The following is a 19,039-nucleotide window of genomic DNA, read 5'->3' on the forward strand; positions in this document are numbered from 1 at the left end:
GTCTTATTTGATTGTACAGTACATCAATAATGTATATCAAAAAAATTTGTGAATATTGTACAATCAAATAAGACATGAGGACCAGGTTGTGGGTTAGGACATTCCGTAGCATGTGGTCTTAATATCTTTGTCAGCTTTTTATACTAAGAAAAGAAATGAAAATTGGGACCTGCAGTAGACTTTTTCTTCCTTGTCTACATCTTTTCCCACTTCTATGTGGGGTTGATGTTTTTGGTCAGCTTTCTCCATCTACCTCTGTCCCACACCTCATCACCGGTTAATCCCTTTGATCGAAGGTCATCCTTGATACAGTCCATCCACCTTTGCTTTGGTGTCCCTCTCCTTCTCGTTCCTTGTACCTCCATTTCCATCACCCTCCTGCCAATATACTGTTCATCTCTTCTCATGACATGACCATACCACCTCAGTCTACTTTCTTCACCGGTTAATCCCTTTGATCGAAGGTCATCCTTGATACAGTCCACCCACCTTCGCTTTGGTCTCCCTCTCCTTCTCGTTCCCTGTACCTCCATTTCCATCACTCCTCCCAATATAGTGTTCATCTCTTCTCATGACATGACCATACCATCTCAGTCTACTTTCTTCACTGGTTAATCCCTTTGATCGAAGGTCATCATTGATACAGTCCACCCACCTTCGCTTTGGTCTCCCTCTCCTCCTCGTTTCCTGTACCTCCATTTCCATCACTCTCCTCCCAATATAGTGTTCATCTCTTCTCATGACATGACCATACCATCTCAGTCTACTTTCTTCACTGGTTAATCCCTTTGATCGAAGGTCATCATTGATACAGTCCACCCACCTTCGCTTTGGTCTCCCTCTCCTTCCCGTTCCCTGTACCTCCATTTCCATCACTCTCCTCCTAATATACTGTTCATCTCTTCTCATGACATGACCATACCATAGTAGACTAACTTATAATAAGTAATAGGTGTTCGGGTAGTACGTACAATATTGCTTTTCCATCATAACTCTTGGTTTTGATACCCAAACTATGAGACAGATTGCTAGCAGGAATGCAAATATTGATAGTCTGAACAACAGTATTACAAGGGTTATTGTAGTAATACATAGTCAGTTCCTCCAGTCTTTCCTTCTTTTATGCAGGTTTTATTTCTTTCATTACCATATTGCTGAATTTTTTTTAGTACTGTAATATTGCATTCAAATCTGTTGAACTGTAGATGTTCAAACTTGATACAAGTCCTTTTTTGTTGTGAAGGGTAATATGTTTCTTGCCTTTTTAAAGCCAAAATATTTTTGGTCTGCTGTAGGATAGTCAAGAATAGTGGCTGTATGAACTATAGTCCATTTCTTTTAGCGATGCATATTTGCACCGACTCGCAGCGATGCCCTTTTAGCTTGGAAAAGTTTCCGGATCGCTGATTGGTTGGACGAGATAATTCCAACCAATCAGCGATCAGGAAACTTTACCAAGCTAAAAGGGCACCGCCGCGAGTCGGTGCAAATATGCATCGCTAAAAGAAATGGACTAAAGTTGAATTAGTTTCAGATGATTACAAACCTAATTTTGAAGATAGGTGTCAATTTTTCAGGTGTGAAAAACCATTAAATTTTTACGTTACATAGATTATGTATGATATTCAAATAAACTTTATTTTTAAAGCTGCTTTTTAAAGTTTTAGATGTTAAATTTAAAACTGATAGGGATGGAAACTAAATATTCATAAGATTAGCTTCTTTGATCTGTAAAATTTTATTATAGGACTGATATTCTTTTTCATATTCTCTAAAAAATAAAGTACTGTATTTGATAGAACCAAGAAGAATACCTTTTAAGATGTCCCTTAAATATTCAAAGTTAGATGACGCAGTGATTTATTGTATAGTAAGGCAATTCCATCAGTAGAGTTAAAATTCTTGTATCCCTTTTGCAGTTGCGGCAGTTTCATTGGTTATAAGCAAGTGTTCATGATTATCTATGAAACCATGAAATTCTTTTTAGCGTTTTGTATTTTTATCTCTTTAATACCCTATATTTCCCTTTTTTGTGACAATAAATATTAATGTAAAGTATAATACTTTGAAACTTAGGTCTTATGAAGGGAATTGTTTCATTAAAACATGAATTTAAGTACCTATAATGTTTCCAACCTTAAACCATACAAAGTCTTAACATGCACATTTGTTACTATTGGCAAACTTCAGCATTTCCTTGTGTAGAGCCAGTTTCTTAACAATATTAACCCTTTTACCCCCAAATGACGTACTGGTACGTTTCACAAAACTCATCTCTTTACCCCCATGGATGTACCGGTACGTCCTTGCAAAAAACTGCTATTTATATTTTTTTTTCATAATTTTGATAATTTTTTGAGAAACTTCAGGCATTTTCCAAGAGAATGAGACCAACCTGACCTCTCTATGACGAAAATTAAGGCTGTTAGAGCAATTTGAAAAACATATACTGCAAAATGTGCTTGAGTAAAAAATAAGCCCTGGGAGTTAAGGGTTGGAAATTTCCAAATAGCCTGGGGGTAAAAGGGTTAACAGGCACATTTGCTACTGTTGGCTAACTTCAGCATTTCCTAGTGTAGATCCAGTTTCTGAAGTTTTTCTTTTGTGTCATTTCAAAATTGCTATTAAATAATTTGTTTGATCAACAGATTAACCACAGTAGATCTGCGTCTACACCCACGTCGCCACAGATGCTTCCTCTTCCGAATGCAGCAAATCTACCGAGGAAACCTCCTTCACCGGCATCACTTATATCTTTAGGTTTATTGTTAGAAAAGTCTGGGAAGGAATCGGATGCCATAATTGCCGAGAATCGTGCTCTGCGTTGTCAGTGAGTAACCTGTTCCTATAATAAGCCTTTTAGAATTCTCATGGTATGGAATCACCAGTTCATTTGTCCTAATTAATAGTTAATTAGTTGTAGGACTTAGTCTTAAAATTTTTTTTATTATAATTTATTTTATCAATTTTTTTCTATTTTGTTAAGTGTTGTTCAGTATTTCATGTTCATTTTCATTCTTGGGATACCTAATGTCATATTTTTTTCATGCCACTTTGGTCATAGGAAATTTTTCCACTTAATTTTGTCTGCCCAAGTTCTGTGAACCTTCACTGATGTTCATATTGCTTCTCTCTGGAAGTTCAATTTTATTGACAATTACTCCTAAAACTAAAAAAATTCCCGTTTTCTTTCCTTTCGATTGAATTATGCCTCTAGTAAAGTGATGACACACACTAGCACTTAATGACAACAACCAATGGTTTGTTGAAGCCACAGAGCCTTTGTCTTTCAATTTCCAATAGCCCTTAACTCCAAACTGTTCAAATTTAATTTTTTAGAGCATTTAGAAATGTCTTCTGGTTTTGTTTGTAACTTCGGTTTAGATTGTTCAAGGGAATTATTTCTGGTCAATGATATTATTATTATTACTTGCTAAGCTACAACCCTAGTTGGAAAAGCAAGATGCTATAAGCCCAGGGCATTCTCTTCGTATCTCGTGTCGGAGACAGTATTGTTATTTAGATTCATATTGTGAGGAGTGTGAATGTTTTACCATTAAATTAAATGTTCAAAGCACAAGAAGAAACTTGGTTTTAGTTCATGGGGAAATCCAGAGAAGATTAGGCTTGTTGATTATGGCGGGGATGATGACTTTAATGACATGCCAGCATTAAACTTGAATTAAACACTTAATGAGTAAAGATTTAATAGTGATGAGCTTCAAAAGCTCTTCTTTAGTTTCTTTTTTGAAATCTAGGAAGGCCAGTGAGTCTTCAATTAAAGTCAGTAATTCTGAACTAATCTGTCCTATTTCTAACCATAACCTGACTTCATAAGACACATTGGGTTCTTGTGTTCCATTCAGTAGGGGTTCTGATCCCCTTAGAGAGTCAAATTCTTTATTTATCTTGGAACCTTCTGCTGCGAAACCCTCGCATTCTTGCAATACGAGCCACTCTTTTAGCTAGATTGTGAGGTAGAAGACAGAGTTGCCACTCTTGTTTCCTAATATTCCTCCACTTTCTGAAGTAAGTGATCTCAAGTAACTTACTATTTTATATATGGATGGCATGGCACATCATATGATTCCCATAGAGAAAATATCTCCGATCAAGTTTGGGCAAAGCTGATAGGTTGTATCTTATTTTGGATGGCAGTGCACATCGTTCGCTTGCAAGCTTAGCCACTGGCTCATCATGGCTTATCTCTTAAGAGGTTAAATATATGCCCTACACAAGTACCTTAACTGCCGAAACGAGTCCTTTAAAAAATAAATCGGATAGTTGAATCTGTAGAACTTCAAAAGTTCAAAGTTGGAGCAAATGTTTTTATGTTGACCAGGCTGACATGAGTCTTTTTATAGTTTATATTTGATATATCTGCTTTGGACATGGTTAATAGTTTATTTATGACATATCTGTTTTGATGATGTTACTGTTTTTAAAATGATTTATTGTTAATTTGTTCTCATCATTTATTTACTTCCTTATCTCCTTTCCTCACTGGGCTATTTATCCCTGTTGGAGCCCTTGGGCTTATAGCATCTTGCTTTTCCAACTAGGGTTGTAGCTTGGCTAGTAATAATAATAATAATAACAACTCAGTTGCAAAGGTGTAAACAGATGGAAAAATCAGTCGGTAATATCTCGGTTTATCTTTCTGAATAGGAAGATGAGGATAAAGAAAACAATGAGGGAGAGCAACACTATGATGAGGTGCTGTATCTCCTTTTGAGTCTGTGGAAAATTATTGATGAAAAATAAGTTGTTCTAGGTAACTTCTGAGGCTGCTTATTCTGCCAAATCTTTGGAGACCCATTTTCCAAGACTAGATATTCACCTTACTTCTCCCATTTCATTTTGGTTAGAATTGATAAATTGTTGTCTCAAATTTAAGGAAAGGTTGGTAATTCTAATTCTCATTTAATGTGGAAACCTTCTTTACTACATAGATGTTTTTGACTGATATAAGACCAAACAATCACCAAATTTTGGTATAGATTGCAATTTAATCTCCTGCCTTGAGCCCAACATCAATGCTATTAGAATGAAATCTTTAAATACAGGGTTTACAAGCTGGTCTACTAAAGGAATGCTGTATGTGGGTAATAAAGTCATTCTTGAAATGCTGTCCTTTGCAGATTCTATAGTTGGAGTTATTTATAGTCTTATAGAAGAAAAATTGGTAGACCATCAGGGTTTAACCCTGGATAGGTACGCTCCTCGGACACCCCTTTAAGGGTATACTCGGACGCGAACGACCCCGACGCCAAAAAAAATTCTTGAAAAATCAGTTTTTGCAGTAACCTCCTTTTTTCTTTTGCCAAAAAAACTTCAATGAATGCTTAAAACAACTGTAAAGATAAATACTACTCATCTGCAGAAAAACTATTTATTATAAATATTTTAAAAAATTAAGTAGAAAAAAAAAAGACCTGGCATAAAAATTCATAAAAGAAAAGTTTATACATATATACACAAATCCTTTTAGGAATTGATTCTTGAATGTTTAGGACACATCTTGATGTATTTTGGATGAAGTCAGACCCATGGAGGTGAAGATCTGAAATGAGAAAAAAAGGGTAACTTTTTTTGGCCAAAAAAATTTGTCCAAATTTCATGAATTTTTTTGGGTACCCAAATGAAATAGGAAGTGGCTAATTTTTTTAGGGAATAAACATATGTTATCCTAAAATAGAAATATGTAAAAAAATCTTCATTATTTTGTAAATTACATTTATATCAGGGGCCATATCTAAAGGTAATTTTTTGAGTACTTAGAAATTTCGTAAAAAAATACATATATTTAATATATAATATGATATTTATGCAGGTAAAAATATACCAAAATATCACAAATTCTATAGGGAACAAGAATATATATAGATAGGGCAACTTACGCTTCGGATATGTCCACAAAATGGCCGCCAACCACACTGACTCAGACTCCCTAATCTGCCACTTGAAATGTAGGAAGGGTATGTCAATTTCAAGGTGTTATTTACTAATCTAATTATTATTGGATATGCATAAAAATTGTATGGTGGGTTGCTGGATAATTGTCGATTATTTTACGACTATAAAATTAAAATTCTGACCCAAAAAAATTTTTTTGAAGGGAAATAAAATCGAAAAAAAAATGTAAAATATAATATTTTAGCTAAATAATTTGATGATATTCAATCAAAAAAGAAGTAAACAAAATTTTCCGACAAATAAACATCTAGAGGAATCATTACTCTGTGATAGTTCCTTAGTACGTAGTAATTTTGAAAGAATTGGGAAAAAACGAAAAAATGGCAATCACCGGAAAATCGAACACATAACTATATATACGCCATATCTGGCTAAAAAAAAGATAGGCATGGGTAGCCAGATCATCTAGAAACACTTTCCAGCACTATAAAAATATAAGTTTTGCGACACTACTTGCCAATTCCTTACGGTAACATGACTAAGCAAAAAAATGCAAAACAAATAAAAAGGGGCATTCGCGGAAAAATGGCTAACATTCTAATATACGGCATTTCAGAAAAAAAAAAAATTCAGCCACGTACTAGGCAAACCATCAAGGCACATTTTCCGACAAATAAACATCTAAATGAATCATTACTCTGTGATAGTTCCTTAGTACGTAGTAATTTTGAAAGAAATGGGAAAAAACGAAAAAATGGCAATCACAGGAAAATCGAACACATACCTATATATACGCCATATCTGGCTAAAAAAAAAAGATAGGCATGGGTAGCCAGATCATCTAGAAACACTTTCCAACACTATAAAATTATAAGTTTTGCGACACTACTTGCCAATTCCTTACGGTAACATGACTAAGCAAAAAAATGCAAAACAAATAAAAAGGGGCACTCGTGGAAAAATGGCCATTCTAATATAGGACATTTCAGAAAAAAAAAATTTCAGCCACGTGCTAGGCAAACCATCAATGCACATTTTCCGACAAATAAACATATAAATGAATCATTACTCTGTGATAGTTCCTTAGTACGTAGTAATTTTGAAAGAAATGGGAAAAAACGAAAAAATGGCAATCACAGGAAAATCGAACACATACTTATATATTTACGCCATATCTGGCTAAAAAAAAAATAGGCATGGGTAGCCAGATCATCTAGAAACACTTTCCAACACTATAAAAATATAAGTTTCGCGACACTACTTTCCAATTCCTTACGGTAACATGACTAAGCAAAAAAATGCAAAACAAATAAAAAGGGGCACTCGCGGAAAAATGCCCAACATTCTAATATACGGCATCTCAGATAAAAAAAAAGACATGCACGTGTTAGCCCAACCATCAAGGCACACTTTCTAACACATAAACATGAAAAAAAAATCAATAATATACGGCAATTCCTTACTACGTAGTAAATTTTTACAAATATTGAAAAAAAAACAGAAATTGGCAACCGCAGTTAAATACCCAATATACCAATAACTACGTCGTATCTGACAAAAACAAAATCACGCATGGGTAGCCAGATCATCTAGACACACTTTCCAACACTAAAAAAGCAAAAGTTTTACGACACTATTTGGCAATGTCTTACGGAAAAATGACTTGGCAAAAAAATGAAAAAAAATGAAAAAGGGGCACTCGCGGTAAAATGCCCGACATTCTAATATACGGCATCTCAGATAAAAAAAAAGACATGCACGTGTTAGCCCAACCATCAAGGCACACTTTCTAACACATAAACATGAAAAAAAAAATGAATAATATACGGCAATTCCTTACTACGTAGTAATTTTTACAAATATTGAAAAAAAACAGAAATTGGTAACCGCAGTTAAATACCCAATATACCAATAACTACGTCGTATCTGACAAAAACAAAGTCACGCATGGGTAGCCAGATCATCTAGACACACTTTCCAACACTAAACAAGCAAAAGTTTTACGACACTATTTGGCAATATCTTACGGAAAAATGACTTGGCAAAAAAATGAAAAAAAATGAAAAAGGGGCACTCGCGGTAAAATGGTCCTCGTGGTGATGAACGACATTTTAACTAAAAAAAAAATCATGCACATGGTAGCCAAACAATCCACCAAGACTTTCCACAACTGATAACCTATACAAGTTGCACCATTCTACGACAATTTCATAATACGTAATAACTTTGATAATTATGCAAATTACCTTAGAAGGGTAAACTCGGTCGCGCTCGACCCCGACGCGTCTCAGAAATCGGGGAAGGAGTACAGCTACAGCAATGCACATCTGGACACTACTAGAGCGTGTAGGGGAGACAACTCCTGCAGGTCGATCACCCACAAATTCAGTCACGGGGGTGAGTCACGTGAGAAAAACCTGTTTTTTTTTGACGCTCGGGGTCGCGAACGACCCATCGTACCTATCCAGGGTTAAGATATCTTCCTATGGTGTTGTTAAGTTATTGCCTGGAATGTTCACTTGTATCATGCTGGGGGCAATACTGTTTTAAATAATCATTGAGAAGCGTGCATTTTGCTCTTGGTACCATTCATGGGAAAGGTAACAGTTCTAAGCACAAATGGAAACTTCCTGTTTGTTCAGGGGAGAAGCTGGGGAAAACTAGGCTAGTTGATTATAGCAGGGATAACGATGAAAATGACACGCCTCCACCATTGGACACCACATAAATTCAGCCATCTTTTGATAGTGATGAGCCTCATAAGTTTCCATTGTTAAAGTTCAGGAGTCCAGTGAATCTTCACTTGATTATAGTAATTTTGGTCTTTCACACATTGTTTTCCAACCTAACCTAACCCCACAAGGCAATCTAATGCTAATAGCATTTAATTCAGTAAGGGTTCTGAAAGCACGCTGTGCACTGCAGATTCTATAACCTCACATAGAGCCTCAAAATCTATACATGTTGTAGTTCCTTCTGTTGCTGAACCCTTGCAAAACCGCAATCCTAGTCACTCTATGAGACAAATTGTGGGGCAGAAGACAGAGTGGGTTGTCTTGATCCTAATATCCCTCCACTCGCTAATGTAAGCTTTTCTAATATTTCTCATACTACTTACTGCATTTGGATGGCGTGGAATATCGTGTGATTCCTTTAGATTCCGAGGGGGTAAACAAAGTGTCAACTGAAATCTATCGTTTTCATCATGTTTCAGACGACAGTGTAAGGCGTTTACTTGTAAGGTCACCCACTAGCTTGTCTCACAATAATGTTAGCGGGGTTAATGAAGGCATTAGTACATCTAAAACAAAAACAATGCTCTAAATACTCTTGCAGTTACTCCCTCTTCAAATAGTAAACAAAGCTTGAAATCAGCTGATTTTCTCACAGCTCTACCTGCAGTACAGGAAAATGAGGAAGAGGAAAACTCGTTGACAGATGAAATCGAGGAAGTGTCGCCTTTTCAATCTTTGTGCAGCCTTATTGCTGAGATATACCCTAATTAACTGATTAAGTTGAGTTCGGAAGTTTCTTATTGTACCAAAAAGAAAAATATGGCTACTTCCAAGAATGTTAACACACTTCAACTCTTTAATTTCGTTATGGATAGATTGAAAAAAATCGCCAGAAAAATGCTAGCAATTCAGATTCACCTTTAGTGCTCGGCCCGTCTTCATCACAGAGATCTGTATTTTTTAATAAAACTAATCAGTTACTTGACCCTGTCTAAGATTGTAATTTGGTAGCCAGTCTTGACCCAATCATTTGGCCTCATAGAAGTAAGTCTCTAAGTTGGTTAACTAAAGAGATATTATTTGTAGGTAATCAAATGGGAGTGTGATTAAATCACTTACCTTTGAAGGTTCTATTATCAGCCTTCATGTTTTGTAATTAAGAAAAAAGAATACTGTAGATATATGCATCTATGTTAGGTTCAGTATCGGAGGCACAAAGACGGAAATTAATTTCTATTCCTATTTTGGAACTTGTGTTATATGGAGTTCACATTGATTGAGTAGTTGCTCAAATAGAAAATAGAATTCAAACTAATGTCCTGAGGTCAGTCTATAAATACTCGACCTTCCAGTTACGGATCACATTTCTAAACCTCAGATGTGTCAACAACAACACCTTTTTGTTCAAGGAGTAACACAACAGGATTCTGTTCAGTAGGCATTCCAGAATGATTGCCAACCAAACTTTAAAACCTTATTGTAGAACAATGTGACAGTCCTTTCCACCGAAGTCCTGTAGGGGGAAAACTGACCCACTTCTTCCCCATTTTGGAAAGGCTGTGGCTCGACCCATGGATTTTGGCTATGGCCAAAGGTTACCGAATCCCGCTAATTTCCAACCTTCCTTTACCAAAGAAATCGGTTCTGTATTTAAGTTATCCTACCAAATGCCATATCTTTTTCAACTAACAAAAGAAATTTCCTTCCATATCCTGGTATTTGACTCTGTCACCTGTTTCTTCCTTTTGTCTTTATATAAATATATGAAATTTTCAGGAATATTAGTTTTCTAGCTTTCCTCTCAGGATCATTAAGTACTACATAATATATTAGATTATGGCTGTAGTGTGAAGTTTTTTTTCTCTTTTAGGAAAACTCAGACATTAGAATTCAGCGTTGTCATTATTATGTTGACATAAAAAAGTAACAGTAATAATGAACATACCAATAGGATACATATTGTTAAATTAATTGCCTACATATAGAAGAAAATTTATGTGAAACTCTTAATTATTAGCTTTGAATACAGTTTTAAATTTAAAATACTGTTCTGGAAACTTATATACCTTTAGAATGTGTCAGTCCCTTGTCTTTTAAGTTATTTGTACATTGATCTTGAATTGTATTTCTCAGTATTTTTCAAGATCATGAGAAATTTTCATAACCCTTTTACCCCCAATGCTATTTGGAACTTTCCAACCCTTAACCCCAGGCTTTTTTTTTATTTTTTAGCACATTTTGCAATATATATTTTTTTTTAAATTGCACTAACAGCCTTAATTTTCGTCATAGAGAGGTCAGGTTGGTCTCATTATTCTGGAAAATGTCTGAAGTTTCTCATAAAGTTATCAAAAATATGCAGAAAAAAAATGTAAATAGAAGTTTTTTGCAAGGACGTACCTGTACGTCCATGGGGTTAAAGGGATGAGTTTTATGAAACGTGCCAGTACGTCCTTTGGGGGTAAAAGGGTTAAATTAATTGCCTCCACATAGAAGAAAATTTATGTGAAACTGTTAATTCTTAGCTTTAAATACTGTCTTAAATCTGAAATTTGGTTCCGAAAAATTGTATACCACGAGAATATATGTCAATCACTTGTTGTATTTTGATCGTGAATTGTATTTCTCAGTAGCTTCAAGACCACAAGAAATTATCAATTGATGTTACAAAGAGTTACATTTTGATTGAATCATAATTTTCCTTTTCAGAATGGTAGAAATCTTATCCGGAAACCTCAACACAAATTTGGTTGTTGGAGAGGCCAAAACTCCTTACTTCCTAGCATCGCCAGTCCAGCGTGAGGGCTTAGTGAATTCTCAGATTGAAGGCTCGCCTCCCTTGTCTATGGCTGCAATTAAAAAAGGAGCAACAGAGACTTCTTTATAGTATAATATAATTTTATGATTTAATTATAAGCGAAGTTTTTTTTTTCTTATGAGATTTCATTACAGGGCTCTTATATTTTTATGTGGTAACATAATGTGCGGAAGGTCACATCGGGAAAGAGTTGTACATAGCTATAAACTCTTGTTGTAGTTCAAAGGGAAATTTCTTTACCAGTACTTATTAGAAAGGTTTTAAATTTTGTGATGCGTCTATTTTTTTCTCTTGCAGTTTCTGGACAAAGCAAAGTCCTTTAAATGGCACCATTTTAGAAATTTGTTTGCGAAGTAAGGTCAGCACCTTTATTTTTAATCTTACCTCATCCATATTTTTATAAGAGGATTATTTGGTTTGAAATTTCTGTGTTTTTTGGACAGTACAGCTATAAATTTTGAAAATTTTACTGATAGAATATAAATTGAGAGACTATATGAAGAATGGATGAAATTTTAATTTAATTTTTTTAGGAAGTTATGCCTATTTCTTAATTTCTAATTTTGGTTAGATAATTCTGAGGTAACCGCAGTACAGTATACTTTTTTATTTCATGAATATATTACAGTAGACCTGTATAGATTTTAGTTTGGCAAAAATGAATTTTATATATAGCGGCAGAATAATTTGCCAGGTCACATTGGTGCTTTAATTATTTATATTTTATATATACAAAAAAATTTATAATGGGGTTTTAAGATGACTATAAAGATCAGTAGATAAACCTTGTCATTTGATGTCATAAATTGAGTTTAAACTCAGGCTGCCTACATATAAATAAAACAGCCTTACAGTATTTATACACTCTCAAACTTGTGCTGGCACAGAATTTTCCTTGTATGCTGTTTATCATCGTTTGTTAGATTTGAAATAGGATCTAGAACATTACGAACATTACATTTCAGTGTACTATAGTTGTACATTGATGAGATTCTCCCTTGGTTAATTTTCTCTCGCGAACATTTTATACTTACCTCACTTAAAGGAAATTAAAAATCTGTAAAGTCTTCTACCATGTTAAAATCATCTAAAAGTTTTATCAATTTTAGAATTTCACGCATAAGTTGATTAACACAATGTTTACTTATAAAAAGAAAGTTATATTTATTGATTAACTATAGGAATATGATAAATATTGCTGGCAATATCCTGATAATCTTTAAGGGTCAGTTTTGTGTCAATTTTGACTGATAGTTTATCATTAGAAGGAAAACCAAAAATAGGGCAGTGCCAAGCAGGAAGTTTTTAGGGTTTATATGGATTTTACCTCACGACGTTGCGTATGATTTTGTTTATGTTTATAACGTACATAGCGAGTACCTTGGTTATTGTTCTGTGTAAGGTGCATTTTTTTTGCCTCTTAATCTAATACCGTGTATGCAGTAAGTGCCTAAGTGTGGCATTTTGGCATTTTGTCATTGTCACTGATATTGTTTTAATGCCTTAGATTCATCATCAACACATGTCTTGGTTGTGTTTAGAAGATGGATTTAGTTAGCATTTGATATATAGTACTCATGAGTTTCAGTTTGCAGTTAAGTGCCATCAGTTCATATGGTATATAATGTAATTTTGTGCATTGTGAATTATTTTATAATTGTGTAACGGATATATTATGAAACATTTGTCAAACCTGACCATGGAAAAGTGCAGATTGTCATTTTATTACAGTAGGAGTATTGCATCATCGCCATTATAGATATGTCTGCTTGTGTATACACCTGGTATGTCCTGGTAGCCTATTTGAAATGTCCTTGCCTGGCAGTCTGTTGGACTGGAGTGTAGGACTTACTCAAGCTCTATAATTACTAGTAGTGTCTGCACCTCATCATCAATATGAGTTATCAGTAGTCATTGCCTACCCCTCCCTGGTCTTACTTGATGAAAATGGGGCTTGGGTGCTGATCATATGTATGTAAGGGCATTGTTCTGTCCCTTTCCTCTACCATTCATGAGCGACCTTTAAACTCTAAATAAGGAATTATCATTTATAATATATTCAGGGCAGTATTAAATATAATTTAGTTGTGAAATAGTAGTTTTTTGGCTATTTAATGAATTAGTATATGTCTATGAAATTCCCCTGGTGTTCATGGTGCTTCTCTCTCAAAGCTGCTTGAATGCTGACGTCTACCCTAGAATTGAAACTCCAATTTTTTTTCCTTACCCCAAAAAGTTGCTCCTCCTATAATTATCAAGTTAATCAGGGGGGGTTGATGGCAACTATCAAGGCTTGGGTACACCATAGTTCCTTTGTCTTTTCAGTACTCTTGTCACATTAACGAGCGCCAGACTTTTTTCTGCCTGCGATCTAATTGTATTTATTATATGAGGTTAGGTTATTTAAATTTTTTATAAGTAATTTGTCCTTGTGGAATTGCTATGAATGCCGGTGAGAGTGGTCCAAATGACTTTGTGAAAGCATGCCAGTCACAGGATTGTGTTTTGTATTATGTATTTGAGCGATGTGGTGCGCTAACAGTTCCTCCTATGAAGAGTTGTTCTTTTGATAGCTTTTATTGCTTCAATTGTTCAAAAGGAAAGTAAATTAATGTTTATTTCAGGGGAAAATCTAGGGTAGTTGATTACATTCGATGATGTTGAATTGCCACTCCATTGCCACTCCTATAATGCAGACTTGAGCTTTGAGCTTTCCAAGGTTAATAGTGGTGAGCTTTCATATGCTTTTACTGTTGTTTTGTTTGTGAATTTAAGAAGGCCAGCGAGTCTTTGGGCAATGCAGTGCTTCTAGCCTAAGCTGTACTGTTTTGAATTTTAGGATAACCAGCGGTTCTTGTGTGCCAATTGGTAAGCTTCTGATCCTCGTTCTCTCAATTACTTCAGGTCTTTCTATTGTGCAACCTTCGTATTTCCGTGATTAAGTCTGCATTATACAACTACTGGATTCCAAAGTATAAGACCAGGCTGTTCGCCTGATCCTCATATCCCTCGGTTCACTGATAAGAAGCAATTTCCCTTTTCACATTAGGCGGAATTAGAACAGGACCTTTGATCCGGACTTGTTTTGTATTCCAGTCTATCTTGTATTTAGACGTTATATGTGCAAAACTGACTCAGTCACTGGAATGGTGGGGCAGTCCTTGTCAATTAACGAGTCTCTTTGGAAGTAATTGTTCCAGACATGTCTTCTTTTCATGGATGTTTTCCAGGAAAGGTGGAATACAATTGGAATTATCTTAGTTTTGTCAGAAAAGTGGTCGAAGAAAGGATCAACATTGCTGTAGGTTCTACAGGCTCGGGAACCTCTGTTAATGGGCAAGTGCATGGCAGTTTTTTTAGACATGACAGCACTGGTGTAGATAAGGAACCAAGTCGGAATCCATGTTATTGATACCAGAACATCCAAACGTGATAAGACCAACCAGTGCAGTAACTCAACATTTTCATCTAACAGTAAACCTACTTTTAAATAACAGTAACTTCACATGTCAAGCTAAGCACCTATTAGGTAACAAAACAAAGGTTTTGATCAATAAAACCTTTACTTTCTGTAAGCTTTTATTGATATAATTTTGAGTAAATTTCATTGATTCTCATTGAAGTTAACTGGAGTTTTAATTTTTTTTCAATCCTTAATTACCTCCAGATAACATACTCCTCTACCATATAGTTGGTTTCCAGATATGAAGCTCTGTGCTGTGCAATTCCTTATTAATATAATATACTTTGAGGTTAGCTGTCTTTTTGTAAAATTTTGTTGCTACCTGTAGGACCTGTATGTGTCTGAATAGATTATACTTTTATAGTCCTATTGAATACTGCTGCTATTTATTTTGTAGTCCTATTAAATACTGCTTTATTTATTTTGTAGTCCTGTTGGATACAACTTCTAAATTTTTTGCATTTCCCTGTCATTGTTTTTTCAGGCAAAATGGAGTTTGTGATGATGTGCAAAATCTGAGCTTTTTATTGTTTCTTCGCATAGTGTACTACAGGTCTTTACTGCCAGAAGTTACTTGTAAATATACACACAATTGACAAATTTTAGTCACAAGGAATTATCTTTTACTGCACCACAACTGTAAGTCTTACATGAGAATTCTTTACAACAGTAAGAAATTGATTAATAAGTATTTGTAGTTAGTGTCATTAATTTTGATGGATTTTCTGTGCCTGCAAAAGCAAAATTTCTGGAATCAAATGGCATTACTGGAATTAGGGACTGACTTGGATTCAAATTACAATACAGTAATATTGTATTACTTTTCATACTGGTATCTCTGCTACACTTAGGAACAACATTTTATTGAATGTATTTTCAGTGGCTTATTTATTTCTTACACATATTTCAAAAATTATTTTTTTTTAACATTTCAAGAATTTAATTTTAAGTCTGAGTCAAGATGACAAAATTTTATCTAGGTGAAATATTTCTGTAATAGTGTCGACTATTCAAAAGCATATCCTTCAAATGGCATTACAGGAATTAGAGACTTGCTTGGATTCAAATTACAGTACAGTAATATTTTACTGTTCATACTGGTATCTCTGCTATACCTAGGAACAAAACATTTTATAGAACGCATATTCAGTGGCTTATTTATTTCTTACACTTACAGTATTTCAAGAATTATTTTCTTTAACATTTCAAGAATTTAATTTCAAATCTGAGTTAAGATGACTAAATTTTATCTAGGTGAAATATTTCTGTAATAGTGTCGACTATTCAAAAGCATATCCTTCAACACTAAATTGTTTAAAGGCAGTTTCAGTCTTGCTCCATAGCATAGCATGTTTAAGGCTTGTTGGTGACTATTAAGCCACTATCCTAGACCATGTAAAACCAACTATTGTTTTTAGTTAAATTTGATATTTGGAATCTGTGTGCTTTTGCAAAGATCAATGGGAAAATCAGAGTAATAATAGTTAATTTGGGAAAGATGTTGGAAACATTTATAGAAAGATTATTTCTTCCATATTATTTAATAATTATTGCTCATATTTTTGCTCTTGTACCCTAGCAATCATATAAGTCTGCTAAATAAAAAGGGGTTGTAATTTTTTGTTCAAATCCGTAGCTTCGTTTATTTTTTAAAATTCGTTTTCATTTAGATTGTTTTCTAAGGTCGTATGTGTAAGCATAAAGGATAAGAGGCAGATTTGACAAATATTTTGTAGCTGATAATAGACACCAAGGTGCTTAATTTGTTTAAATAATACTCTTGAAGGACATGAAGCTTCTGTAGAAAATTAAAGGAGAGAGACATACAATCACCTGTTTGCAATGTTGATAATGGTAATTGAAAATGTTTTTGTAAGTACAATTTGAAATTTCTATGACCAAGTTTCCTCCATTTTGTTAGCTAAACATATGAAAAGATTGTTATTCATAGCTTTTGAGTAATAAGCAGTTAGCTTATCATCAATTTACTCGTTCATTTAACCTCGTGCAAAATCTTCATATAAGTTTTTAAATAATTCTTTTAGGAGCTCCTGCAATCAATTGTGTGGTATGCATTGTTAACGGTTTAAGATGATTAGCATTTCATTGTGGATAGAGGCCAAAATTAAGAGGTATGTAATAGATCAAAATATAAATTTTTATATATCTTATCTATGAAGTTTTGTACTTCATCAAATCAGAACTTAACAGTTAACGCAATATGACTATTTTATTTTTAAAATCTTTTCCAAGAAGTTTTGTGCTTCATCAAATCAGAAGTTAACAGTTAATGCAATATGACAATATTTTAATTTTAATCTGTGTGAGGTTTTGCAAAGAGCCAGGCGACGTTTAGTATATAGTACAGCATAGTTAAGGTAGACGACAGGGAAAAACTTAAGTAGTGATTTGCTTGGAAAATATATATTTTCCAAGATATTATTTTAAGGTTCGGATAAAGGTAGTTAGCAACGTAATATCTTCCGTTCCTGGTATTTGTGCCATATGTATGGCATCAACCTGTGTGAATACAACTCTTTGTTCACTTGATTTGAGCTTGTACGTGAGCCTAAACCATTGAATATTTTTAAAGGTTATTGCAATGTCTTCTATCCTGTTATAGAGGTGTATGGTGTGGTAATCCGATGGTGCTCAAAGTTAAGTTTTCTTTTGATTTTTTTTTCTTATTAATTTTTTTTTTATGACAGGAATTTTAAAATGCTCGTATATTTTTTTCTTTATGACAGGAATTTTAAAATACTCGTATTTTTTTTTTCTTTTTTTATGTCAGGAATTTTAAAATGCTCATATTTTAGATGCTATTTATTTTTCATAAAGTGAACTAATATGGTGTTAAAATGGTTATGTTATGAATGAACTTTTTATCAAACAATACTGCTATATGACAAAAATGTTTTGATAATGATAAAAATCCCTTTGACTGCAGTTTTTTAAAGGTTTGTAGAGTAGATTTCAGTATATTAATTATGGACGGTTACCACATATAGTAAGGTATAATTATCTCTTCATTATGCAACTGATAAAAGTTTGTACTAATTTTATTTAAATCTTTATATTTGTTTCATATTTTCTCTGATTCTTTCTCTTGTCTCTGCAGCATGTCATGGTTGTAAATGACATGATTGTGATACTAAGAAGTGTGGCTGATGGAATGTTTTAAGATGTCTAGTCATTTTATACTAAAAACTAATAAATGTTTTTGTTGAAGTATTTATTTTTCAATTCTTTTTCTCCATTTCCATTTTTTTTTCAGAATAGCTGGAAAAATGGTTTAAGTGCCAGTGAATAATTATTTGAATTACGGAAAATAGTTTTTGCCGAATGGCGATGTCTTTTGAGTACCACACTCTAGTAAAGCTGAAAATGAAATGTGAGTACAGTAACAAGTTTTTACATTATATTGGATACAGTCATTTGTTTTAAAAAAAAAAAAAAAAAGGTTGAAAAAGCTATTGAACATAATATTCTTAATGATAACTACAGCTAGAAGTTTGTTCAAAAATATATTTTGGCAGACATAAATGTTGTTGGAAGTTAAGTATTTTTAACAGTAAATCTTTTTATTTTAGTAGAATATTAAAGTTAATTATGACATTATACCGTACAATTTTGCTGTTAGAAATTAATTCATTGCAGTTTAAGAAATGACCGCCAAGTTAAATATAACTTTCCAACTATGAATTTATTTTTAAAACTTAGTCCAGTTTTAAGAAAAATATTTTAAATTCAGTTGACTTTTTGCAAATGTTAATGTATTATGCGTTATATTATCTAGAAAGGAAAAGTAAACCATTCAATTGTTAATCTAAAATCAACTGCCTCAGTTAGGGCATTGAGAGTCCTGCTTAAACCAGTCTTTTTGCTAAGCTGTGTTTTTGGGCTCAAACCAGTTTTTGATAAGCTGTGTTTTTGGGCTCAAGCCATGTCGTCCTGATGGAAGGTTCCTAATAGTAGCTTCCAAGGGATTATATGAACTACAGTGATATTCCCAGAGAATTTACCTTTAGGTCTCCAGAATTCTAACTCCTGGCGCGAATATCCTTAAAATTCTCTTAAGGATATCGCATAAATCAGGGGACATGTCTT

At 33.9% G+C, this 19,039-nt stretch overlaps 1 protein-coding gene across 1 annotated transcript in view; it reads left to right on the forward strand.

Moving 5' to 3' along the window:
• The window catches only part of LOC137635966 (inhibitor of nuclear factor kappa-B kinase subunit alpha-like), a 51,273-nt gene extending 33,118 nt beyond the window's left edge, over positions 1 to 18,155 (forward strand). Inside the window, exons 14-15 of the mRNA XM_068368426.1 lie at positions 2,649 to 2,830; positions 11,361 to 18,155. Of these exons, the coding sequence (XP_068224527.1) occupies positions 2,649 to 2,830; positions 11,361 to 11,538 (360 nt within the window). The 3' untranslated portion in view covers positions 11,539 to 18,155. The remainder of the gene's footprint in view (positions 1 to 2,648; positions 2,831 to 11,360) is intronic.
• The last annotated feature ends 884 nt before the right edge of the window (positions 18,156 to 19,039 follow it).

The sequence above is a fragment of the Palaemon carinicauda genome, unplaced genomic scaffold, assembly GCF_036898095.1.
Source record: "Palaemon carinicauda isolate YSFRI2023 unplaced genomic scaffold, ASM3689809v2 scaffold203, whole genome shotgun sequence".
Lineage (NCBI taxonomy): Eukaryota > Metazoa > Arthropoda > Malacostraca > Decapoda > Palaemonidae > Palaemon > Palaemon carinicauda.